Source organism: Corapipo altera, unplaced genomic scaffold (genome assembly GCF_003945725.1).
Source record: "Corapipo altera isolate COAL_440 unplaced genomic scaffold, ASM394572v1 61, whole genome shotgun sequence".
Classification (NCBI taxonomy): Eukaryota; Metazoa; Chordata; class Aves; order Passeriformes; family Pipridae; genus Corapipo; species Corapipo altera.
The window spans coordinates 7,190,582-7,217,248 of NW_020884910.1; the positions used below are offsets into that span (position 1 = coordinate 7,190,582).

The window sequence follows — 26,667 nt, forward strand, 5'->3', positions numbered from 1 at the left end:
AGTCGCCAGCTCAGAGCTTTGTGGCACTTCGACTTAGACGGCAAGTTTCTTCCCAAAAAAGATACACTTGGGACCAACGTTTAGGTGAGTCGTTGGGATGATCCACAGCCCCAGTCTGAAGGACTTTTTTTTCCTTCTTCAACTACTTTGGGGACAGAATTTAGTGCGAGTGCGAGCAGGAGCCTGCAGCCTCGCCATGCTGGGGATCCGGCCGAGGGTTCCTATGGAACCCACGTGCGGTTGGCAGCCAAGAACCCTTCCCCCGGTTTGTACCCCCGTGCCCGGTGCCTCACCCCTTCCCATCCTCCCGCCGCGCTGCCCCGGGGGGCGGCGGGGCTCGGGCGGCCCCACCCCGCATCCCATAATAGTTCACAAAGACGACTCCATCCCATAATAGCCACCCACGGGAAACGCTCCATGGCAACCACCCCCCACTCCACCCCCGCGCCATCCCATAATATCCTGCCGGCTTTATTGGTCCCGACTGCTGCGGGCAGGGGGGGCTGGGGCCGGACGGGGGCACCGCGGGGAGGTCCCGGCGGGCACCGCTGGAAACCTGGCTGGGGCTACAGCCTCCCACCCGACATCCCATAACACCGCAACCCCCCCCTCCTTTCGCCCGCTGCATCCCATAATATTTCCCAGGGAGGCAGCCCAGCTGTAAGGTAGAGCCATCCCATAATAGTTGCCCGGTCACACCGCGCTGGGAATGGTGCCATCCCATAATGCTCTCGCCTCACGCCGGCTGCTGCGGGCCCTGCCATCCCATAATATCCGCCCCCTCTCACCCCCCCTCCCTTGTGGGGCATCCTCCTCATCCCATAATACTCCTCCCGGCGGCAGGAGCGCCTGCCATCCCATAATATGCCCTGCCACCCACCTGCCCCCCTCCGGTCGCGGGAGGCCTCGCCATCCCATAATAGTCAAGGCTCGCCCTCACTCCCTCCCCGCCCCCCCTCCCCCGCCGCAGAAGGGCCTCGCCATCCCATAATACCTGCCGCTTGCCATCCCGTAATAGCCACGGCTCAGGCCTGACCCTGTGGGCCAGACCTAGATGGCCTCGCTCGCTGGGGCTTGGCTTGGCTCTGCTCAGCTCTGTTCGGCTCAGGCTCAGGCTTGGTTCGGCTTAGTTTGGCCCCTCTCGGCTCAGCTGGGCTCAGTTTGGCACGGCTTGGCTGGTTTCTGTTGGTTTCAGCTGGGCTCAGCTCAGCTGGGCTTAGTTGGGTTTGACTGGGCTGGGCTCAGGCTCGGTTGGGCTCAGCGTGGCAGGCCCTGCTTGTCTGGGCATGGCTTCTGCTAGTCCGTGCTCCCCACCAGCCCCCACACATCTCCACCTCCTCTTTCCTGCCTGCCCTCCGCTGCCACCAAGCTGCCCTGCCCAGGCTTCGCCATCCAGCTCCGGGATGGCTTCACCCTCACCTGGCAGCACTGCCAGCACTGCCGCCCCAGCTGCCGGCCTCAGCCCCACACCCCCAGAGCCCTGGTGCCTTCCCCACTTGTCCCTCAGTGTCCACCTCCAGCCTGGGTGCTGCCCACTGGCCCCAGCCACCGTTTAGTCAGCAGAGAAGCACAAAGCCGGAGCAAGCGCTGCATTGTGGTGCCCAACCACGGTCACGTGCCTGGTGCAGACTGAGCCCCTGCTGCCAGGGGGCCCAGGGCTGCACTGGCATGGCCTTCGGGACCACTGAGCCCTGACCTAGTTTGCCGTTGGGAAGGCCTCCTGCTCCTTGCCCGCGGCCACCGTGTGCTGTGTTCCGATCCGCTCACGGGAAGCTTTGCTATCTGCTTGCATCTGCGTTATCGCCCGTCTGCTATGGAAGATAACTTTACATCTTGCCCTCCGCTCGCATGAGTGCAGTTATTTTACATTTGAAGGCAATTTTTACCATTGTCTTTGGGTTTTGCTTTCATTCTCATCCCTGCTTTTGTGCCCCGATTGGATTTAGTGCTAGTTATTGGCTCCTGGGAGCCTTTCTGAGCTGCTCGGTTGTTTCGCTGGGCGTATTCACTACCTTTCCTTGCAATTACAGCTCAGCACTTGCAACGTTTATTTCTTGTTTAAGCCAGCAAAAGTGTCCCGATTTCTAAGGGAAGAATAGGAAGTGTAAGCCCCAGAAGCAGAAATAACATGTAAAAGGCTGATATGCAGAAAAGAACCAAAACCCCCATAATTTCCCACACTCTGAATGGAAGCTACAAGATGATAGACTTTGTGGATTAAAAGGTGGGCTGGGAAATAGTAATACATGGTGACAAGGGAATGAGGTGTTTCCTTGTAGGGCGGGATGCAGCAAAGACACTTGCATCTGTTCAGTCAGATCCCAGCAGAACATGCAAAAGGATGAGGTTTCAGAGAAGCAGCAGCAAGTTTGGACACTGCTGCAAGGAAGGGCGGGAAGCATTCTGTTTTCCCTGCTAGAAACCCACGGCTGCTGCTGTTTCCAGGTGGAAGGCTCTCCATCGGACCTCATCCTGGTGAAGCTAGAGAAGGGACCTTCCAGGAGCACAGCCCGTGGCTGTGTGCCCACCGGCAGCCCCAGCAGTGGTCACCGTCACTGTCACTACTGGCGAGGTGTGGTCCCTTTGTCTGATGGCTTTCTGGCAGCGGATGGAGGAGCCCTCTTTGCAAACTCTGTGTTTCAGAGGGAGTCCCCCTGTGGCAGATCTGTTTAACAGGGAAAGCGTCTGCAGGGGAGTGCAAGGCGTCGGAGAATGGAGCCTGCAAAGTGCCGTTTTATTCTGCCTGTCAAACATTTTGTTTGCGGATGATCTTCTGGCACTGGGGAGAAACAACCAAGAGAACATACACAGCACTCTGCTGGCTGGGAGAAGGAGCTCTGGACTCGGAGCCTGGAAGCACTTTTGACAGTTCTTCCCACTCGCTGTTTTTCAGGTTTCTGTGCACTTAGGCAGCCACTAAGTAGATCTCCAGCCTGTGTCCTCGGGAAGATACCTGTTTGTCTTCTCTTTTACATAGAGAGTAGCTGAAGGGCCAAGTGAGATCATGCCAGGCTGAGCTAATGTAGAGCTAGTTTGCAGCGTATGATTCGTACTGTACCATCTGCACGTGACGTGTTTAAAGCAATGTTACATCTGTTTAGTAAAAGATGAAGGATGCCTGATGCAGAGGAGGAACTTAAACTGCTCCAGGTCTGGCTTTAATTGGATAGACCTGTGATTTGGGCATGTGCTTAGTGGAAATCCATCACAGTTTGGGTACTCCTGTCCCCTGGCTATTCACTACTGACCTCCTGCAGTAGATGTTGCTCCTCTCTAGGCTCTGGTGACAGAGTAGATGTGGCCGCTTGCTGCCTGTTCCAGTGTGAAGTCCACCACTTCATGCCACAACAGCTGTAGGAGGAGGGCTGACCTAAGGGAGATGGTCTGACCTCAGCAGCTGTGGGTGAACCCAACTGGGACATCCCACATTTCAGGGCCTGCCTGCCCTGCCAGCAGCCATTTCCTCCTCTCCTCCTGTTCTCCTCAGCCACCATGGCAGGTCCTGTACCGTGCAGCCTCTGTCATCTTGCACCTTTCACAGGCAAAACAGGGCAACTGCTGCAGCCAGGCTGCTGTCCCAGAGAGCAGGAGCCATATTTCTGCAGGAGCAGTATTTCTGCAGGAGCAATAGCTGCCACTTGGCGCCTGCGTGCTGTGAGCGGGCACAGGAGCTCCTGGGCAGCGAGCCACTGTCAGCCTGCAGGCTCTCAGTTTGATTGCACTCAGTGAACAGGTGCCTCATCCTCTACTTTAAGAACACACCAGATTTAATTATACCACTTCAAAATGTTCCATCTCAGGTGAGGCTTTGAACATGTCCACATTAGCTGTGTATAGAGGTGTGACAAGACTGTTTTAAATGGGTTTACCACTGGTGACACTGCTAACAGAACAACCATATTCTGGAAAACTCCAGGTTTCACTTTTTACTCTCTCTTTCCGAAGAAATATTGCAGGCTTTATGTGTGAATTGCTGTTTCCAGCTATCAGGCCTCATTTCTCCATCTGCCTTGCAATTCAGACAAAGCCTCTGAAAAGGCATGATCTATGGCAAAGCAAGTGCTATATTCCTGCCTTATTCTGAAGCCGCTAGGGACAGTGATGTGACTGATCCCAGAGTGGCAATTTCAAACTGGAGGTTTTTACAAGGAGAAAGTTACCAGCAGAGCTGGAATTAGACTGTCTGGGCATTCCCACTCTAAACCATTCATTTGCTTATAGTTTTTATGATTGGAACTGAAATTTTCCGTTCTGGCTGTCTGCCTATGTCTGACTTTTTTCTAATTTTTCTTTTCACTTTAAATATGGTTTCAGCCTGAATATTGAATCTATTCAGGGGGAAAAAAAAAGGCAGAGGAAAACATTTTGGTTTTGAACATTAACATGTATGTTAAAAAGAACAGTCTTTTGCCCAACTGCTTTGGAGGAGGAAGCTGAAGCCTACGAAGGAGAGCTGTCCATGCGTCAGAGCTACACTACTCACTACTCACTATTCCCAGAAAAATCCATGCCAAATTTTGATAAATGATTAAAAAAAAAATCTATTTCACACATGCTCTGTAGGGACACTGGAGACTTTCACTGTGCAGTTCTTCCAAGATCTACTGTCACCACTGCCTCACAAAGGTGGGATAAGGTTGTGTGCATACTGTAGGGATGTGGGAACGCCAGCCATCTTCTGCAAGCACCCAGCTACTGCTGACTGCCTGGGGCCAGGCAGGGGAAAGGAGGAGCAGCTGAGGGAAAGGAGGGCAGCAAATCCCTTGGGGAAGGAAAGCCCAAAGGATAGATGAGGGCAAGGAGCATAATGATACCAGAAGTGGTGTGGGAAAAAAGACAGAAGGATTTACTGGAAAACAAAGGGATGGAAATGGGAGAAAAGAACCTTGACTGTCTGCATAACACAACTAGATTGAAAATTGGAGCACATGGGGTTATGAAAGTGAAGAGTGACAGCTGTAGTGGAAGCAGGGCCTAGAGAGAGGGAACACTAGGACAAGTTAAACAAGCAAGCAGTTAGTCTTGGGAGCTGTGGAGAAAGCAGGAGTATTTGAGCCAGTGCAATGAAGAGAAAAAGGAGAGCTAAAAGTGGTAGGAGGGGTATAACAACACTGGACCCAGAGAAAGGAAAAAACAAGCTGTGCTAGTCTCATTGAGGAACCAAAGAGCAGGAAGAGCACTCAGATAACTGAGCAAGAAGTCTTGAGGCAGGAGGGTAGGCAAGGAGCCGACCAAGCAACAATGTCTGCCTGTTCAGATCCGGTCCTTACACTTGTTCTGGGGGCACAGGCAGACCTGCAGGTTCCTGCATCTCATCATTCTTGAGTCATGATTCAGGAATGCTGAGACTGGTAGCACTGCTATCCTGAAGTGCTAAAGGAGAGGAAGAGAAAGAAAAAAGCCAGAATAAGAGGGAGGGAATTCTACAACAGCTTCTGAGCTGCCATTCTTCATATGAAAAAAAACCACAAATGAGTTGCTCTTAAAAAAGGTCTGTCTCCTTCACCAGCTCATACATGACATCCTGAGACCATCTTATGGGCAAAAAAACCATCCCTCCTGGTCCTCACATCCTCATTCATTCCCTTTCCAGACTCCTTGATAATTTCACAACGACTGGACAAAAGTGAATGAAGGCTGTCTATTTTGATGTCTGTGGCTAACAAATCTTGCTTTTCAGGTGTGTGTGCTTGGTTTTTTTTGTTTTTGGAGGGGGATGTGGAGTTAGCAGCCCAGACAGAAAGCTCTTCATACATAAAGAGGGAAAGTTGCTCCCAAGATCTGTGCTGTACCTCTTCCTAATTTCTATGTTCTCTGCCTACTTCCCCTTACAGTTACCATACCTGCCCTTCATACTTGCTGCCCAGGCTGTAGGGGCTTTCACCAGAACTGCTGATGGGGCAGGAAACAGGGATGCCAGGTCTGGACGTGGTCCATCCAAAACCTGTTGGATGGAAGCTGTGATTCTTCTCCTTTACCCATCCTCTTCAGAATCTGTGAAGCCATGGAGGGTGAAGTGGAAGAGGATAAGAGCGACTGGGCCCATATGTGGTGTGCCATTCCCAAACATTTGTCTCTCTCTATACCAGCATATACCTGGTATGTTTGCTGACAGATGCGGTCCCCTAGACTTGAAGTAGAAACAAGGATGGCATTAAAAACTCCCCAGAGCAGCACATAGGGACAATGTCAAATGTTAAAGTTAGTCTTCAAGTCTTACCATATTTTTAAAAACAATTCTTTAGTTAGTAGCCAAATAAACTCCACCAGATACCCAAAAAAGGATATCACATCTTACCAACAAAGTTTCTAGTTTATCCTGCAGTAGTTACATGCACAGGCAAGTGGAATATCTCTTTTTGTAATCTGACCCCTTTTATGGATGCTTCCCCTCCTCCCCTCCCCCTGCCCCGGAGAAGTGTGGGAGCAACAAAATATAAGAAAGAGATGCTGACTTTCCTTGACCAGATTACTCTTCAAAATTATAGCATGGAAATAATTCTCTAATCTATTTGGGGAAGGAACTTGAGATGTATTTGATGCAGACTTGGTGCAGGACAAGGAGTATCAACTGGCACTCGCGAGTTACGTGAGATCAGCAAGCTTCAAGCTCCAAATGGCTGCAGGTTCAGACACAAGCAAAGCCCCATCTCAGCTTCCAAATGCATCCATCACTGTGGCATGAGTCCAAAGAGCTGAAACAAAAGGCCATTCTGGACATTTTCCCTGGCATCCAAGCGCAGAGCCAGTGCTATGAAGATCCTGTGTTATTGGTTGGGTGACTGTGCTGCAGACAACTTGAAATATTCCTCTGGTGAGGAGAAACACAGGCATTTCCTCCAGGAGGTCTCAGAGCCTTTCCTGTTTCTTTCAGGTGTTGTTGCAGCCTGATGTCTCATAGGCAGCCCTGACAATTTAAAACATAAGGCAGGACAACTACCCTCCACAGCACTCGGCTGCTTCCAGAAGCTCTGCATGGGTAAGAGCTGCCTGTCAGGCTCTGAGATCCCCACCCCCCACCCCGCTCACCCCGACAGGCAGGAAAAGCAGTACAAAGCTCAGACAGATCAAACCGTCAGCGCTCTCAGGACCACTAACACTATCTCTGTGCAAAATACAAACCAATGGGAAACTTTTTTTAAAAAAAAATTACTTTTTACTTTTTTAAATTAGTGAAGACCACCCCCTACAGAGGAATATGGAAGTCAACCCAAGGACAGAAGCTGAAGTGGGAAGAAAGGCAGGCACAATCAGCTTCATCCCATGTTTTGGTGTCCTGGGAAATTGCTTTCCCAGATGAATTGCATTTTTGGTGCAAAGTGCTTCAGGTTTTTGGAAGAGAGTAGTTTTTCTTAGTACTTTCAGATTGCATGTCCAGAAAATGACATGAGGAAGGATAGCATGGAGGGAGCAGAGTAGCACAGGGTCAGGTTTGAAGAAAGCAAACCAGGGAATGGTATCTATGACAGGGCCCTCAAAAGCTTCAAAAATAGCTCAAGTGATGAGCCCTTTGAAACACTGATGTCACCCTGCCTGTGGCAATGATCCACTTACCAGACCAACAATGTATTGTACTGGCAGTTACTCTGAAACAGTTAAAGTCAATAAATACCATTTCTAAATTAAGTAGCCAGACAATTTTCCTATTGCTTCTCCTATATTTAATTCTTCCTTGTCCAGTAAGTCACGTTGTCTCACCCATGGCCATACCTTTCCCTCACCACTAAAAAGTAAAAAGTGCAGAATGACCTATGTCACTTTTTTGTCTGTCTTACCCTTTTACTTTCTAAATTTCTCATTCATATTAACTCTGACTAAGATGCCATTTTCCTGTTGATTACAGCCCTGGACTGTTTGTCTAGGTAATAAACTTCATGCCACCAAACACCAGATCCACTAGTATTTTTCTGTCGCTTGTGTTTTTTCCCAACTAATTCCCTACATCACTTCCCTCCTCTTTTGGACCAAAAGCACCAAGTGTGCTTGTTGGTGGTTCATGTTATGCTCCAGATGTGCAAATAAGCAACCAGGTCAAGAAGACAACCTCCAATTCCCAGGCCACCCTTTGCAAAATGCCTCCAAACCAAGCTGGTTTGTGACAGTGCCGATCCTTTCCCTGCCTAAAAATTGTCACCAGTAATTTTGGCAGTGCTAATGAGGCATCCTTACTGCAGGATGTCTCCCACACATCTCCCAGTTGCAAGGTCTCTCACAGCACCCAGATGCAGTGTGTGTTCCCCTGCCACCCTCTGGCTCTGCATCCTGCTGGGCAGAGTGTGATGCTTTCAGCAGGTGTACTGCAGGGTCTGCTGTCCCTCAGCCATAGGGGAACATTTCCCCAACAGTTCTTTTTTTTTTTTTGGTTTTTGTTTTGTTTTTTTAACCTCCCTGTCCCCTCTGAATAGGCTGTAACTGGGGACTCAAGCAGGCTGAAATTATGCAAATTGTCCCACCGGGTTTTTGTAATGCTAATTATATCAAATGCATGCTCATCAATGAGAATGTCTAATTCCCCTTGCTCATTATTTAGATGTCATATGCTGATATAGAAACATCTAAAAAACTTAATCTGATCACAACACAGTGTTTGTGAACCCCTTGCCACCACCTTTGCAACCCCTGCCTCTGTCCCAGGTAATCCTGGGCACCAGCACATGCAAGAAATTGTCCCCAAAAGCCATCACTCCTTTGGTCCTTCCTACAGAGGCTCTTGTCGTGAGTCTTTGGTGTTTGGTTCACCGAATTGCTTAGGTCTTGAATTTGTGACTGACATCAGCAGGACAGACACAATGGATATATGTAGCACTCTGAAAAGTGACATCCGAAGTAGTTCAGAACATACATCTGAGCTACTAAGTTTCCTGCCTATAAAATAGCAGTAACACTGTGTTGGCTAATGGGCCTCTTGAGGAAGAAGTTAATTCAAATTTATGAAGCCATTGGATACAGGAATGATAAATACCACAGAAAAGATGAAGTTCAGTAGCCCTGTTTGAAGAATGGGGTTCAGATATGTGCAGTAGATAGCTGATGGATTTGTTATACGGCATGCAGGAAAAAAAAAAGGAGGAAAAATAGCAAATAGCTACTTTTTTTCTCTTTCTGTGAGCGATGCTCTTCCTACACGGGGAACAAAGAAAGGACTTCGTCAGGAAAACAATCTGTCATTGCGTAACCAAGGACAACCGTGGCACCTATGCACAAGGAGCCCACAAGGAGAAAAATAAGTCTGGCATTTCTGAACTCAGAGTGCAGGGCTGAGACACCTTCGGTGGGGGTGTGTTTTCATTTATCGCAGTGCTGCCCTGAACGTGTGAGTTCAGCATTTATCAGGCTCCGAACAGGTAAGACACTGAGCCATGTAACGGGCAAGATTACTTCCAAATCCATTTATTGTCGTTGCTTCTCTGACCTCGTACTGGGATGTTGCTATCCTGGCTACAGAATTAACTCCCTCTCTCCCCCTACTCCCAAAGAAGAAGCACTCACACCTTTATTTCCTTCAGTTTTACGGCTCCTTGCGTTTATTACCATTCTCTTTTCTTCTTTCCAAATTGCCTTTTTTTTTTTTTTTACCCCCAAAGGCTGAAAGGAGCTGCTTCGCCCCGGTGCATCTCGGAGGGGGACAGTGCTGAAGGGAGCGGAGCCCCGGGTCCTCCCCGGAGGCGCCGAGGGCCTCGTTCCCGGAGTCCCCCGACGGGGGTCCCGCCGGTCCGGCCCCGAGGCACCGCCGGGGGCCGCTGTTGGCCGCGGAGAGCGCGGGGAGCGGCAGCGGGGCGGGAGCGGATCCTCCTCTCCCCGACTCAGCACCGCCCCCCGGCTTTTTTTTTTTTTTTTTTTTTTTTTTTACTTCCCACAGTCAGAAACGTTCTTTCCTCATCACTTTGAGGTGAAGAGTTTGATCTTTTCCCCACACCCCTCCTTACCCTCCTGAGTGAAAAGTACTTCCCTGTTCCCTCGTATTTTAGGGGCAGAAGTGGAGAGTGATGCCCGTGCTTTAGGCGGCAGTGTTTGAAGGGCAGGGAGGTTTTACAGCTCGCATGGAAGCCTTGTCACTGTCTGAGACAAATAGCTAAAACAGTGGTAGCTATGCCTGGCTTTAGCATGTCCAAACTGTCTAACAACCACAAACAAAATCAGCATATCAGGTTCTTCCACGACATTACACTATTTCTTCTTGTTTTGTTTGGGAGCCCTTAGTGATCACTGTCTTGCTGTGCAGGGTGCTACGCAAACTAAACAAAAAAGCGATCCACACCCAAAGATATCTCCCAGCATAGGAGCAGAGACAGCGTATGACACAGAAATGTGGGAAACTGCAAGGACGCCCTGAGATGGTTTTGGTCAGCGGGATGTACAGCAGTATATCAGCACAGTGGCAGCCTGGCCTCTGCCGAGATGCTGTGAGCATTGCAGAACACAGGAGTTTGCAAGAAAGGCTTCAAAAGCAACGCATGAAATGTGGAGCTTTTATGGCGCTCAGCCACAGGATCAAGGACTCTGCAGCTGGAAGGCAGGCAGGGCACGTAAATTGTAATCCAAGTGAGAACAACTCCAGGGGGTAAAGATAATGAAGAAGCTGAAAAAATGATTGGGATATCAGATCAGCATCTAAAACACAAGGTCAGAGAACCATACAATTATTTAGGTTGGAAGGACCTCTGGAGGACATCCGTTTCAGCTCCCAGTTACTGGGGGGGAGTGGAATGCAGGGGTTAACCTTCCAAACTCAGAGCAGGCACTGCTTAAGTTGCTCAGGGCATTTTGTAATACAAAATACATGTTTTGTTGGAGGAATACATCAAGCGTTGGGAAGCACACAGCCAGTATGTGGTGGAAGGAATACAAGCAGTAATAAAAGCAATTTGAAGATAAAGTCTGGCTTTTTCTGGGGCTTCTGGAACATCTTTTGAAGCTGACTTACAAAACTCAGAACATCAGAGGGTTTCTGGAAAGTATAAAATACATTTAAGATTATGATTAATAGTCATAACAGTACATTTATATATCATCCAAGTAGGGAACCATTTCCAGAAGCATCTGACATGTCCGTTCTGGAAGTCAAAAGACTTGAAATCCTAATGGATGTGTGCATTTTTGCATGCACCCTGTCTGATCCATACAGAATAAGGGATCTGTGTGCCTTTACCATCTCTCTGACCTTTCACTTGTTTAGTCTTACTTGATAAGAAGTCATTTGTTTAATGTTCACATCTGCAAATGACATGAAGTGCAGGGAGGCAGCGAATGGCATCTTTTACCCCTGATATACTTGGCAAGAATACTAATTCAAGAATAATCTCAGCAGGATACAAAGGGTCACTTAGACAGGTTGAAAAGGCTTTGCTAAGCTTATATTACCATTTAACTTTCCTTTCTTAAGTACCGCTGCTTCATGTAGTTCCTGTTGTTCTAAGCACAAGTTTTAAAGTGGTTCTGTTTTGTGTTCTTGAACACCATCATGCCCTAGGACTTAGAGATTTGTTTAGCTTTTTTTTATACATAGTTATTAAACAGAACATATAAAGCTAGATAGGGTGAGTGACTCATTTCACTGAAAGACAGCATGTACACGTGCTCTTCTTTATCACCACGTGATGGAATAAAAAAAATCAGGCTTACAACGGCAAAAACACAGAAGCAGAAGAGCTGGCTAACACCTATTCTCTCTATCAGACATGAAAAATATCTCAGATCCCCTCCAGAATCCAAAGCGATTCAATTTGACTGGAATCCTCAAAAATAAAACAAAATTAATGCAAGCTAAAAAAGATTGAATACCCAAAGGACAAAACACAACAGCCCACACTGGGCACACCATTGCCTATATATAACAATTAAGAAAAACCTTCAGAAACCCAAAGTCAGGAACTTTTTCTGCTGCGTATAGCATGACCAGCAGCCCTCTTTATTGTTAAACTGGTTGATAAGACTCATTAAGAGATTGGCTTTTCATTTATTTATAATTTTGTCTAAATATTTGAGCTAAAATTTCCTCTGAAGGTGGTGGAATATTTATGAAATGTTCCAGGTAAAAATAGTTCCACTATTTTCAGGAATGAAACTATAAGTAAAGATTATGTTTTCTGATGTGCTTTTTGAGAAGTTGTGTGTTGTGTGTTGGAGGGGATACTGTAACTTCAGCAGAGGAGCAGCCTCTTCCAGAGGAGTCGCATCTACCACCTGATATTTCATTCATACTTGGCAAGCTTGCCAAGAGAAGATGGGGCCAGACTCTGCTCACAGTGGCCCTGAGAATGCACAAGAGGCAGCAGCCATGACTTGCAGCAATCCCAGTAAGAGTTAGGAAGAGCCTCTCCCCAGGGCATGTTTCAGCACTGGCGTGGGTATCTCAGAAGGCTGAGGAGATGCCATCCTTGGAGGTGCTCAGAAGACACCTGGACAAGGCTCTGAGCAACCTGAACTAACTTGGGGTCTCAAGTGCATCCTCTCTGGCTCTGGGGCTTTGGCTGTATGGGCCTGGGGACAAGTCAGAGACAGAGACAGTGTAGCTGTAGTAGTAGAGGGCTGCCTCTTCCCTCTGGTGGAGGGACAGTTTATAGAAAGCTCTGCTGGACCCTCAGCCAGGGCTGACCCCCTGCCCCAGGAGCTGTTTTTAAGCTGGTGCTCTTGTCCTTGGCTCCTGTCTGAGCAGTCTTGCCTCGCCTGACCATGCCTTGTGTTCATCTAGACCCCTGGATAGGCTTCCTGGCTTGACCCAAGACCTGCCATGTCACAGTGGACTTGCCTGGCAATCTCTGGGCTGTGGCTCAATCTGGTTACCACCTCCAGAGCTGAATGTGATGCCGACTTGACTTCTTATTTTGACCTTGGACATGCCTCATCACCACAAGCTTGTCTGATGATCTGGATTCTCAGTTGAACCCAGCTATCTGCCCATGCCTGCCTTGCAGAACTTCCTCAGGTTCTTTCCCCTTGCTGGGTAAGCTTCTTCCTCTGCCTGGCTCTCAGCTGTTGTGTTCCTTTAGGGAGCAGCCAGCCCTCACTGCCCCCAACAACCTGCTGTGAGCAGGGAGTTAGGGTAGAGATCTTGAGATGTCCCTTCCCACCCAAATTTTTCTGTGAATTTATGACACCACTCTAGCCAAGTTAAAAAGAAAGAAAAAATCAACTTCTCTGGGCAGGGAAGAAAACACAGTGTGAAGGCATTGTGTCGGTGCTTAGGTGCATGGAGCATTAGATCTGGGGAAAGGAGAAAGGCCCAGAGGGACAGGGACAAGGAAAAGGGTCTAGGAAGGAGGAAGGTGGAGGAAGATGTGGAAATGGACAGGAGTGCATCTAATATAATATCACTTCACTATCCTGTAAATCCCAGGACAAAAGGGTAGCATCAGACCCTAGCAGAAGACGTGCACACAGCTCTGTTTCCTTTCCAGCTGCACAGTGTCACAAATGATTCACATTCACATGGCAGTCCTGAATTTTCAGAACAGAAATACCTACTGCCCTGCAAACCCTCCTCCATCTCTCTCCCTGCGTCTCTCAGGCACCATTAAAGGTCCTTCATCTGCAGATAGATTTCAGGGTTGGTCTGCTGGTGATGCATGGGCTGAGCAAGGGGACAGAGCTGGCCTACCAAGGGCATATGTCTCCCAAGGCAGGCTGTAACACAAGGATGTCTCTGTGGAGAGGCTCATCATCTTCTACAGGTCTTCTTGAAGACCTGCATCTAAGGGTCTTCAAGGGAGACTTGAAAAATGGATTTAAACCCCTGTATCTCCTAACACAAAACCATGATGCCTTACGATACATTTATTCCCACAGCAGTCATGAGGTAGGGACTTGAAAACAGATTCATTGATTATTTAGACATCTAAAAACCAGGACTTTGAACTACATTTCTTGTAACTTTTCCTGACCTTTCCCTTAACATTAAAAAAAACCCCAAACCAACCACTACAATGGATCCACTCTGGGATAGTCTGAAACCTGCTGGAAGCCACAGAGGGGCTGTTTTGCAGTGTAGTTGGAAAGGCAACCCTTGGTCACTAGCAGGAGTGAATAACTGGGGCCTCTGGCACTGCCTGTGTACAGCTGGATCTCTCACTTTTGGGGAGATTTATAAGGCTTTCACATACAGTGCAGGTTGAAAAAACATGTACAAACAGTACAAACTATATTTCACCACAGCCAGATCCTGTGACATCATTTCTTTTCAACAGTGAAAATTACTCAGACCTGAAATCAATCATCCTATATAGGGGCCCAGCAACAGGAGAGTGCAAAGAAATAACATCAACATGAGCTTCAGACATGATAACAATATCGATATCCTCTCTTTTTTCTGGGACATTCCCTTAGAAATGTCGGTTTTATTTTTAAGTATGCTAGTATTTCCCAAGCCATCTTGCTTTAGGTAAATGTATAGCCATTGTGCTGCATGTGTGTACAGCTGCATAAGCACATTTGACATATCTCCTGAAGATTGTTTTGCTAAGATCTGTGACTTTCTATACAATTAGGAACATATTTTCTGCAAGAGTACTGAAAACTCAGCTCTTCTCCTTGACCCCCATAAGGGTTGCTAAATGCTTCAATTCTTTGGGAAAATTAAGATATTTATTTAGGTGCCCTGAGCTGGACCTATGACTCAAATTTAAACATCTAGTCAAAAGTTTCCCTCAGCCGTTGCTACTAAATACACTTTGTCAGCAGTGAGTACCATATCTGTGTTCTGATGATCCCCAGAACTGCTTCAAGCTACAGTGCAGCAGATGGTACTCAGACAGAACGGACTTGCTATAGGAATTTACACTGGCCGCCCCCAGACACACTAGGTTTGTTTCAAGTCCTTGTTCCACACTACTGTTTCCTGTACCAAAAGAATCAGTTGTGACCACGTCACCAAGGCACCTCTGTTTATTCAAAACAACCTTTCATCCTTTAGCTTTGCATCATCACGTTCACCCACTTACAGTCTGCTCTGCTCCCTCAAACAATTTGCTAGGTTACCCTGAACAGTTTCCCACAGGCTTGCTGTAATTATTGCGTGGCCGACTCTGCAATGGCTTTTCTGTGGTTAAACTTCTGAGTCCTCAATAGGGCCATTCAAAAATACTGCTGTAGGAAGTGACGGTGAAAATTCATTGGGATGGACAAAGTTTTCAGATTGGAACAGTTTTACTTTTGAGACAGCGTGGTCTCGGATTGACTTATTCTCCACAACCTGATGCTTAAGCGTCCCCATCTCTGAGTCCCAGGCTTGTCCCCGCCGTAATTTCTTGAAGGTGTTACGGAAACCCTCAGTACTAAAGTAGTAGATCAAGGGGTCCAGCGTGCAGTTCATGCTGGCCATCATCATTGTTAAAATTAACACTTGGCGCACCGAGGCCTGAGTTTCTTTCTCAACCTCAATCACCCGGGCCTTTATCATCCCATAAACTGCCAGGCTAGTGTTGTAAGGCACAAAGCAGATGATGAAGATGACTAGATTGACCAGGAGGAGACGGACAGTCTTCCGTTGTCTCAGGGTCTTTGGCTGGCTGGACTGGCATAGCTCCTGAAAGATCCGAATTGAGCAGTATGTCACACAGCTGAGAGGCAGGAGAAACCCCAAGATTTCAGCCAGGATTACTAGAGGGAAGAGGTTATTCTGCCATATGTTGTCACTAAAGCTTTCAAAGCAGAGATAGATGGTCTGGTTCTGGTTCTGTACCTTACAATGGTTGCGCTTGTGGACTATGGCTGTGGGGATGGAACCCAGGAAGATCACAACCCAGACGATCAGGCAAAGGAGCTTGGCCACCTTGGGACGCCGCAGGTGCCGCCAGCGAAGTGGATGAACAATGGCAACGAAGCGATCCAGGTTGATGCACATGAGGAAGAGGCAGCTACCATACATGTTGATCTGGAAGACAGAGCCAGAGACCTGGCACAGGGTGCTGCCAAAGGGCCAGTGGTGGTTGGAATAGTAGTAGAGTCGCAGTGGCAGAGGGAGTGTGAAGGTGAGGTCGCTTATGGCCAGGTTGAACATGTAGATCATGACTACAGACTTCAGGCGCAGGTATCGGATGAATATCCATAGGGCTACCACATTCAGTATCAAGCCTGTAATGAATATCAGGATATAGCCAGGCAGGAGGAGGTGGTGGTTGAAGGTATAATCCTTGCATGTCTGAGATGTATTGGAATCTGACATGCCCAGTGGGGATCAGGGGATGGTCTCACTGAGATGGCTGAGCCTGCTGACGAGCTAAGGAGGCACAAACAAAAGCAATGAGGGAAGTCATTCCCTTCTAAGAAGCTACAGACAGGTCATTCCTCTCATCTGCAGATGGGAGGTAGATGGGCACATCTCTCTTTTGGCTGATGCTGTGTTGGATTGCTGGTCTGTGGTCATCTGGCAGGGATGGTACTGTAATCACATCAGCTTCTGCCTCTAGTTCAGCAATTCTTTCCAGTGGTTATGAGGGTGCTGATACGATGGAGGATCATTGTCATTTGTCAGCACAATTCCTGGTCAGAGTGGAAGACCAAGACAGAAGTGTTTAAGTCAGAGGAGAAAATCTCTTGAAATGGTAAAACACCACCCTGATGGCTTCTGCAGCAAGAACTCACAAAGAAATCAAAAGACTAAAAAAATGGACACTAGAAAAGTGAGTAATTGCATGGCAGAAGAAGACAGAGCATGGAGAAGGTGGTTGTATTTATCACTCAGCCCCAGAAAATGCACATTTCTTTGATCACTACTGAGAGCACATACATACAACAAAGGGACAGCATGAGCACACAGGGAAAGTAGTTGAGGTGGCTCCAGCGAAAGAGAAAGAAAAGGAAGAGAGCAGCATTTTGAAGGAAAAATGCTGACTGGAAGGAACTTAAAATAAAACCTGCATGGTACTGTTTTATATCAGAGAAACAGGACTTTGTACATCCATTTCAGATAAAAAAAAAGTATACCACAGTTAGATCTGACTCCACCCTCGCTCCTTTTTGTATGTGAAACAACACATGCAAACCTTAGTCCCAATGACTTCAAGTTCCTTATGTTGCTTACATTCATACAATCCCTTTGGTGTTCTTACTTGCATGGGATCAGTGGTGTTTATATGGATTACATGTCTTCAGTTCATTCTGCTGCTTATAACACCATGAAACATGAAGCAACTCATGTCCCACAAACACAGTCAACATAGCCAGGTAAGGAAGCACACAATAAAAAAGGAAGAGCCATGGGATTCATGTGGACAAACATAGCTGTGACTAGAGAAGGCTCCAGGTGGTATCAGCCTCCCTGCATTGGGTTTGCATGGGAAGGTTTTAGTAGTGGCAGGGGCTGCAGGGCTGGTTCTGTGAGAACATGCCAGAAGTTTTCCCTGTGTCCAGTAGAGCCAGTGTTAGCTGGCTCCAAGATGGACTTACTGCTGGCTAAGACTGAGCACACCAGCAACAGTGGTTGCACCTCTGGGATAATGTAGTTAAGAAAGGGAAAAAGTTACTACAGAACAGCAACTGCAGCCAGAGGAGAGAAAATGAGAATATGTGGTAGAAGTAGCTCTGCAGACACAAGGTCAGTGAAGAAGGAGGGGGAGGAGGTGCTCCAGGTGCCAGAGCAGGGATTTCCCTGTTGCCCTTGGAGAAGACCATGATGAACCCATGCTGGAGTAGTCTGTTCCTGAAGGACTGCACCCCATGGAAGGAACCCACACTGGAGTAGGGGTTGGTAAGTGTGACACAGTTCCACACAACTGCAGGGGTTAAGTAGAGTCTCCCTCACAGAGTCCATGTCAATTGTGATTTAGTTCAAAAGGAAAGTAGAATTTTCTGTCTAGAGAAAGCCTTTATGTGAGTTTGGTATTACTGTAAGAGGAAGCTACTCACCAACTTGACAGGTACGACGAGCATGTCAGATCTTCTGGATGGGATTGTGTGGCAATGCACTGATCTACAGGGAGGATCTACTGATGGCAGAAACATGTGCTGACCTCACAGATATTTTTCTGGCAGTATGTTGAACAAAAGTGGAAGTCTAACATGAGAGAGCAAACAGCTGCCAACTTGCCCATCCTTTAGTGTTATTGGGCAGATCCACCACCAAGACAGGTTTCTTAGAGAAGCTTCTACTGGTTTGTCAAGCTATATCTGAGTGGATTTCACCCTTCTTGGTGAATGAAAACTTTGTATGAAGTTGTTGATTTCAAGTGAAATGATTAAATGCTTCAAAAAATCTCAAGGAGAACATGTCAGTTTTTGCTAGAGCCAAAATTCTGCAATTAATGCAGACTGGATAGATTTGAGACCTTCGTCTTGACTGAGACAAAGTTAGTGAGACTGAGACTCACTGAGAGACCATGACCTGCTTTAACCCAGACCAGATAGATGTCAGATGGAAGGGACTTACCTCCACAGATAACCTATTTTTCAAGCTTTTGAGAGGTATTTGATAAACACTCTAGAGAGTATAATATGTAAGCACAGTCCATGTGTATGAGACTGGTGGGCTATCTACAACTAGTATTCCATCTCAAATGTGGATGGTGAAGGGATAATGTTAAGAACAATGCAACTGTGTAGCTACACTGCCTCCAGTTCTCTTCCTGATTCCAGCATACAGCAGCCCAGGGATTTCCTGAGGCAGAGGGGACCAAGTTGAATTCAGTAGTCCTCAGGGAACTTTTATTTCACTATTTTTTTCTGTTGCTTTTTGAGTTGATGTAAAATCTACCATCTACAGCATCCAGTGCCAGGAGTGCCAAGGAGTTACATGGCTTAATCACGTGTCAGGGGAAGAACCACTTCCATGTACACATTTCTGATTCACCAGCTGCTAGATTCAGTTCCTAGTTTTAGTGCTGGAAGCGACAAGGGAAACAACATCTCTATGCACTTTCACTTTATCACTGATAATATTATAAACATCTACCATATTCCCACTCAGTGAACTTTTTTTTGAGGCTAAAGGGTCCTTGTCTTCATACTTATTCCCCACAGAGGAGCCATTCTGCACTTTTGAGCATCCTTGGTGCCCTTCTCAGCACCTTTCCACTTCTGCTGCTGCTTTTGTGAGCCCTGTGGTGGGGTACTGAAAATGTACATGACATTGATGGTATGGATGCACTGAACTGTGTAGGCTCAAATCTCATTTGCAAGGGGTAATGGTCAGTCCAGTTTGGTTTTTCCCATCACTTAGCTAGCTGAAATTTCAGCTCTTATTTTAAGTCCAGTCACTCATGCTTCTCTTAATCTCTGCAGTTCTTTTCAGCCAACCCTCATCTTTTCTAACTTGAATAATTTTATGTCTCCGACAGATTTGTTATTTTATTATTCCTCTCTCATGAATAAGTCAAACAGTCCAATCCCCAGCACTGGTGTCTTATAACTCCACTGGGAAAATCAACCATCTACCCTCATTCTCCTTCCCATCTTTTAGGCACTTTTTATCTAGGTAGGAACCTGTTCCCTAAATTGCTTTAAGTGCCATTGGTGAGAACCCTTTTGAAAGTCTTTTGGAAATCCACACGGGCCACCATTCACATGCTTCTTGACTCTTTTAAGGAAGGACTGTGGGACACAGCATCCCTTTAGAAAAGCCATGATGATTCTTCCCCAGTAATTAAATGTGACTGCATGCCAATTGATTTTTCCCCCCTTTATTATAGCTTCTACTAATTTGTTCAGCAAAAACATCAAGCTGCCTGGTCAGAAACCCTCAAGAGCCTTTTCTCAAATTGAGTCTGCTAGTGAGCCTTTAAAAACAGTTTTAAGCAAATGTTTCTACACCACAGTTAGTCAGGTCTTTCACCCTCCAGTTGTTTTCAGACCTCTGGGGTAGGAGCCATGTGGTTTTAGACACTGCTTGGTACATCTTTCTCCATAGCTGTTCCTACTGCTGTTTTGATCAGAGACAGTCCTTTGATGAATTTTCCTGTAAAGAGAGTTTCTGCTGCAAAAATCTCCCAGGCTTTTGTGTCATGAACACCAGTGAAAGAAACCTGTCCATTTTTTTTGCCCACTATTACCTTTTGTTTCTAAGTGGTCTTTCCTTACACACTCTAGCCCTTCAGCCTTTAAGATACTAAACAGCAGAGTTCTAAATTGGCAGCAAAGATCACTGAGAGCAGAAAATAGATTGGGGGTTTTGAGGGGATATTTTTTTGTGGGTAGATGGAAACACAGAAGAAAGAATATGCTACGGTGATGTTACTGAAACTAAGCTGATAGTTTCAAACTTGCCATAACAGATACTATGATCAAGACCTCAGACACCTGAAATGAAACGTATGCAGGCAGAGTCATTGGAACGATGAAACTGTGGGACCAGAGCGTTTCTCTGATGAGTTCTGGAGGTACTGTTTTGACTGTTCCTCACTGAAAAAGAAAGGTATGGGTAGCTCAAGCAGGCTGACAGCAGGGGAACAGAACGGTTGGAATATCCTTGGTTAATGTCTGAAAGGCAAAGGGCATGTTCTTTGTGCCTGCCTCTAAAAGAACCTCAAGTACTCATTGCCCTGCACAAAAGCTGCCATCAAGCCATCAGCTGTGTAAGGCAATGGTACCACAGCTGAATAATCTTCCTCCTCACAACAAGAATGCTGTCTTTAAATCCTGAAGGAACTTTGTGTTTGGTGACTGACTGACCTTATGGATCCCAAGAGGTGGAGGAAGCATCCTTTTACCTCTTCAATACGAGTCTCTGAATACCATCATCTGCTGAGACTGTAACTTGCAAAACCCAAAGGGATCTTAATTTTTTCTTTTGCAGGGTGAGAAACCCTAGATGTGTTTGCAGCCAGGGGCCAGAACAGGCAGACATGCCCCAAGATGGAATATATGCCTGGTGTCTTGCTTCCTGGTCCTGGGAATCCTCTCTCCTGACACTATCTCACTAGGAATCACTGCCTCCTAGCACCACAAACATTATGAAGAATCTGAGTATGGGGCTGAGAACTGAGGTGGGAAAAAAAGCTAGAAATATATTGCTGAGCATGCTGCAGGGTCAGTGTTTCTGACAGTGACTGTCATTGAACCCATGGGAGCCTTGTGGCTGCCGTGGGGGTGCAGACAACAAATGTGGCATTGGGGTGCAGAGCTGAAAACGCAAACTGTGTGAGGTCGCTTAGTAAGTCTGAAAACAAAGAGGAAATAACAAAGAGCTTGCCAAACCTAAAAAAAGCCCACTCAGCTTTGCTCTAGAAATTGAAGGTATTTTTTTTTTCATAAACATGGATGCTTTTTACCTGTTGTCAGTGACATCTAATCCCCGATTTTTGCCTTTTTTCTACCCAAGCAATTAGATTATTGTGATTATTAAAACCTCAAAGACGTTAAAGACTTAGGATGCCTTGTTCTTAATGAGAGATACATGATATTAAAACTGAGACCTTCGTATTTAACTCACGAGGTCTGGTCACACTACTGGCTATTCCTTAGAGTTGTCACCCCCCTTTTATCTTCTGAGGGCCGTATGGGCTTCCATTGTGGGCACCTTGATAAGTAAGCTCTTCAGGATGCCAGTGCTTTTGGCATCACAGAATCCCCAAAGAAAGCCTCCATTTGAACTGAGATTTGCCTCTAGGTCCACTGGACAACTGAAGAGGGGCAGATGTTCCCCAGTGCCGCATGGTCAGGTCTGGCAGCACATGCACAGCAGCTCATGGGGATCAGCACCCAAGTTGCCCAGACCATCCAGCTCCCCAGATGTTTCCATCTGGCTTACCTCTCTGCTGCTGAAGAGCCAAGGGTGCACACGAGCTTGCTGGCTGGTGGTCGCTGCCACTGCTGAGGTCTCAATCCAGGCACCAAACCTGCAAGCAGCTTGAATCAAAACAGAACTAGGTAAGGCAGGCTCTTTGGCTTTTTATTCGTCCAAATCACAGCTACCCCCTACAACGCTATGGCTGATTCTACATCATGCTGCAGTTTACTTCTTCTCCTTTTTCACTTCCTGATGCACTTCTGCCTGGCCACAAAGCATGAACTTTGCTATCCATAGCTGATAAGCTAAACCACATCCTATAACAGCAAATGTAGTCATGAAAGAAGCAGCACCCAGGTGTCATTGCAACTGAGGAGACCTGCCCTGGGTCATAGTGCCAAATCCTTGCTTATCTTGCTAACTCAGCTGCCCCCAGGACTGACAAGGGAAAATTAAAATATCCCCTTCCCCAAAATATTTCTAAACAGGGGGTAGAGGTGAAATACAGGAAGCGAGAGCAAAGTTGATTACTTGCTAGCTAGACAAAGACTTGGAATCCTGTCACTCTCATGGGCTTGGGCACTTTGGGGTTGAAGTCCTGCCTGGGGGCCCAGCTGTGCACTGCTGGCATGTGGCAAGGTCCCAGAAAGAACTGAGCTCTGAAGAGATGTCAGTGCCCGTGGCGAGCAAAGGCATGTTTGCCACAAACATCAGTCCCTGATGTTTGAGGCTACAGAAGGCACAGTGCTAAGAAAGTAAAAGGGCTGATTTACCAGGAGATCTGTGACCTGGCACTGCCATGTGTAGCTGGGAAGGGAACTGTTACTTCAAGTCCTATTTCTGCTTTGCCAGTCTCAGCACACCTGGAAGAAGACACGAGCAGCAATACTCCTAATCCTACTGTTATCCTTCCCCAGAAACAGCTGCCCCAAGAAGAAAGTGTTTTGCTGGTGGGATCCCTCTTTCTCTGCAGCCCTTGGCCTGGCTCCTCAACCTGCTGGTGTTTGACTTTCTCACTCCCTGCCTGCTCTTGCTGACTTCTCATTCAGGGAGTGACATGCCAAGGGATATATGTTCCTGTTGCTCATAAATCCTCAGAGGGTACAATAGCTCCCAAACCACTGATCTCACCCTGCCTCTTTCTAGTGCCTCTCTTTTTTAACCAGACTCCCATTCTCATTTCCTAGTTGCTGGGATCTTTGTTCTCACAGCTTTTTGTGTCTCTTTAGTTCCCGTTAAGGCGCTGCCACTGATAAAGGCTTGGCGGGGTGTCCTTTGCTGAAGGAGTCTCTGACACCCTCTGTGGGAACTTCCCCCTCCCCTGCAGCCCTCGCACCCCACACACACATGCACACACCTGGCTGAGCCTGGTAGTCTTGGCTTTTCTATGTGTTAGAAGAGGACAACACAGTAGCGCTTAGCCCAGTCCATGAACCAGCGAGCCCACGAAGCCCACAGCACCCCTCACCAAGCTGGGTTCACTCACCTCACTGCGTCTTGCTGCATCAGCCCACGAACGCTGTCTCCCCTCACCCAGGTGGGCTCACACCTCTTCCCCTCGCTGTCTCTTGGAGGCTCAGCTTGTGGGGAAGAGCAGCACAACCCCCGGTGTTTCCTCACTGTTGAGTGAGCAGCAGGTAAGACCAGATTACTGGGGTGTGTGTTGGAGGCTACACCCTGATGCTGCAGATCCCAACATGCCTACCGCCCCGGAGTGCTGACTCCAGAAACCAGGAGCAAGGACCCAACAGAAGGAGGGATGCAGGAAGCTGGGAAGGCAAGGAAAGAGGTGGAATTCATGCTAAAGAAGAAGGGCTGCTCAGGTTTGAAAGGATGACTGGTAAATCTCAGTGCTCTTCAGATTCCTTTGTACAGGAAAATGTGGAAAAGCACAGTAAAGAGGTGAATCCCTTTATGGAAGAACCACAGCAGGGCCAGAGCAGCCCTGCTTCACTTTCTGAATGATTCAGACAGGAAAAGCAAAAATCTGTGGGCTGTGTGAGGAGTTTTACCTTCCAGGGTGGTGGAGACAGCTGACACTTCCCAGGCTGCCTGGGGGAATGGCAGGCTTTTGTCCCCGGACATTTCAGCTCCCTGGTCACACAAATCATATTTTCCTGGGCTTCCAGGGGATGTTAGAAAAGAGCTACCTGCTGAGAAGAAGGGCAGCTAGCCCATTATGCCTCCTAGAAGAAGGGCAAGGACTGTCCTTGGGGAAGAAAATGAGCAGGGTGAAGGGAGACCTGCCAGGGAAAGAGAGCCAGGGAGTAGCTTGGCTGCAGGGTAGAAAAGAAGAATCTCCAGCCTGGAGGAGGCAGATGAGGGAGTGTCCTCAAGAACAGCAGCTGAGGATGAGGAAGGTAGTAGGTCTTCCTGTCTCTAATCCCAAGAGCTGTCACTGCAGGGAAACTGTCCCCCAAAAGCAGTGACGAGCTGATGGGTCCAGCTATAGTTGCTTGATGCTGCCAGGTTCTTCTCGTGTGGAAGGCTCTGTCTGCAGCTGACTGGATCTTGGGCTGCTTCCTGCTGATGAAGTGACTGGACTGTGGAGGAAGATAACCACATCACCTGCTGACAGGATGGCAGAGGCCAAGGGTCTGACACTGATCCTCTCCCCATCAATGTGAGCTCCCTGTGACGGATGCCCACCCTGAAGCCTCAGGTCACAGCTCTCCCACCATGCTGCCCAAGCTGTAAGTACAGAACAGCACTGGTGTGGACAACCTCTCAGGGCCAACCCAGCAGATTTCTGCAGGTTGCTGGGTTTCCAATGCTGGCAGGCACACCAGGGCAGCCCATGGTCAGGGGCTGCCCCGGCTTTGCAGTGCTAGGCTGGAGCTGCTGGGAAAGTGACTATCAGGCAGAGGCCATGGGAGGCCACAGGAGGCGATTCAGGTGGCTGTTGCACCGTGACTGAAGGTGGTGGAGTTTTGCCATGGACAGAATGGAAATGGTGTGCCTGCACAAAGTGCTGATCCCCGTGCGGCGCGGCGCTGCCGTGACCTGGCTGTAAGTATGCTTTGTACTGTCTGGGTTGGAAAGTCATCTAGGCAGGTGCTGTCTTCAAAGAAAATGGGGTGATAGAAGGGTAGAAGAAGGAATTTGAGCAACTAAAAGGCAGCACATTAGAAGGGGCATCTCTGGGAGCATGGACGTAGGAGGATGGTAAAGCTGAAGAGGTGCAGACCAGGATGGGGAAGAGGAATGTCCAATTCAGCACAGACAAGATGAGACACCTCCCCTTCCCTGCAACATTTCTGCTCTAAAATAAGGCTACAGAGGACTAGTCCTGAAGAGATATGACCCTGGCTCTGGCACATCTAAAACTGAATCTCTCCCCTGCCCTGCAGGTACCTGGCCAAGCAGACCTCCCTGCAGGTGTCCCTCCGGGACCCCAGGGGCTGTGATGGTCTGACGGGGTTGGTAGAAGAGCAGGTCTGCATTTGCCAGCAGCAAGTGGAAGCCATGGATGCAGTGAAGCAAGGTGTGGAGCTGGCTGTCCAGGAGTGCCAACACCAGTTTCACTCTCGCTGCTGGAACTGCTCCACCCTGCAGGGGCTGCAGGTCTTTGGCAAGGTGGCCGTCCAAGGTCAGAGAGGGGGAGGTGACACAGACAAGGTTGGCATGGGGTCCCTCTGGTATGCCTATAGGGTCCCCTTGACACATCAGCCTTTCCTGGGCTAGGGTGCAAGGGTCACACTGGACCCATCCCCAGAGTGGCCAGCGCCTTCCTCCACATTCCAACATGCCTGTCAACAGAGAGTGAACTCAACCAAATACATGTTCTTTCACACATACTAACATTCTGCCTAAACTTATTGCCCATTTGGCCAGATTTGGCATTTTGGTCCCATCTGGACCATTGTGGGTACCAGCTATGCAGATCGGTGGATCTTCTCCCTCACCCTGCCACCAGCCCTGACACAGAGCCACCTCCATTACTGGCTCCTGGCCTTGGGAACAGCTGCACCAGGTGAACACCCTTCCATCTATTTCTCCCAAGCAGTTTCCATCCGAATGCATCTTTCCTCTGTGCAGTCACAACCTCTTTTCCATCACCACGTCCCATCAGTGCCTTTGCCCCTCGCAGACTGGTGCTGTTTCTTGCCCTGCTGCAGGCACATGGGAGGCTGGTTTCATCCACGCCATCTCTGCTGCTGGCATTGCTTTTGCTGTGACTTGTGCCTGCAGCCACGGGGAGCTGGAGAAGTGTGGCTGTGACTGCAAGATCCGAGGAGCCAGCCCTGAAGGTGAAGGAGAAGGCTGTGGCAGGAAGGGGGTGGCAGAGGGAAAGATCTATGGGAGAGACTGTCTCCAGGGATGGAGACATATCCCTTCTCCACAACCCTTTGGGAGATCCTTTCAGGGATCCTCCTTCATCTCATGGCTGCTTTCCCTCAGCAGGTTTCCAGTGGTCGGGCTGCTCCAATAACCTGTCTTACGGGATTGCCTTCTCTCAAGCCTTCGTGGGCAACCCAGAGAGGAGCCATGGTGTCTCCTCCAGCCAAGCACTCATGAACCTGCACAACAACGAGGCTGGGAGGAAAGTAACAGCAGGAACAAGGGCTAGGAAGCAAGCCTGGCTTCAGGAGCTTCCCTCTGGCTAGACAGAGCTCAGTCCAGCCCCCATACCCCAAGAAACAGTTTGAGGAGTTTGCATCCTGCTACTTTCTTAGCCCAGCACTGGTGGAGGGGGGCCCCAGCCTCCCCTACCTGCTTCTGTGCAATCTCCTTTTCCTTACAGAGCCCAGCTGTGATTAACCTTCCTTGGCCTTTTCTGCAGAGGAAATTAGTTACTCTGTTCTGCTCTGAAGAGCTTCTCTGCCCCTCCAGCCCATCCTCAACAAAGGCACCATCTTCTCCAGGGGTCACAGTCAGATCTGGTCCCTTGAACATCCTCTGTCTCTGGGCAGATCTGTTCACCTCCCAGAGCCCTACAGGCCGGAGCAGGTCCCCATCCCTTTCCCTGCCTCAGGGATTTCTCTTACAGACCCAAGCCAGTTTGTTGCCCA

At 48.1% G+C, this 26,667-nt stretch overlaps 2 protein-coding genes across 2 annotated transcripts; one reads left to right on the plus strand and one right to left on the minus strand.

Moving 5' to 3' along the window:
• Positions 1 to 12,803: 12,803 nt before the first annotated feature.
• LPAR5 (lysophosphatidic acid receptor 5) lies at positions 12,804 to 16,848 on the minus strand. Its single transcript, XM_027653709.1, has one exon. The coding sequence runs from the start codon at positions 16,157 to 16,159 to the stop codon at positions 15,041 to 15,043; it is 1,119 nt and encodes a 372-aa protein (XP_027509510.1). The 5' UTR covers positions 16,160 to 16,848; the 3' UTR covers positions 12,804 to 15,040.
• A 7,751-nt stretch (positions 16,849 to 24,599) lies between these two features.
• LOC113951833 (protein Wnt-4-like) lies at positions 24,600 to 26,262 on the plus strand. Its single transcript, XM_027653354.1, has 4 exons — positions 24,600 to 24,664; positions 25,006 to 25,244; positions 25,774 to 25,905; positions 26,060 to 26,262. The coding sequence occupies exons 1-4, from the start codon at positions 24,600 to 24,602 to the stop codon at positions 26,260 to 26,262; spliced, it is 639 nt and encodes a 212-aa protein (XP_027509155.1).
• Positions 26,263 to 26,667: the final 405 nt, after the last annotated feature.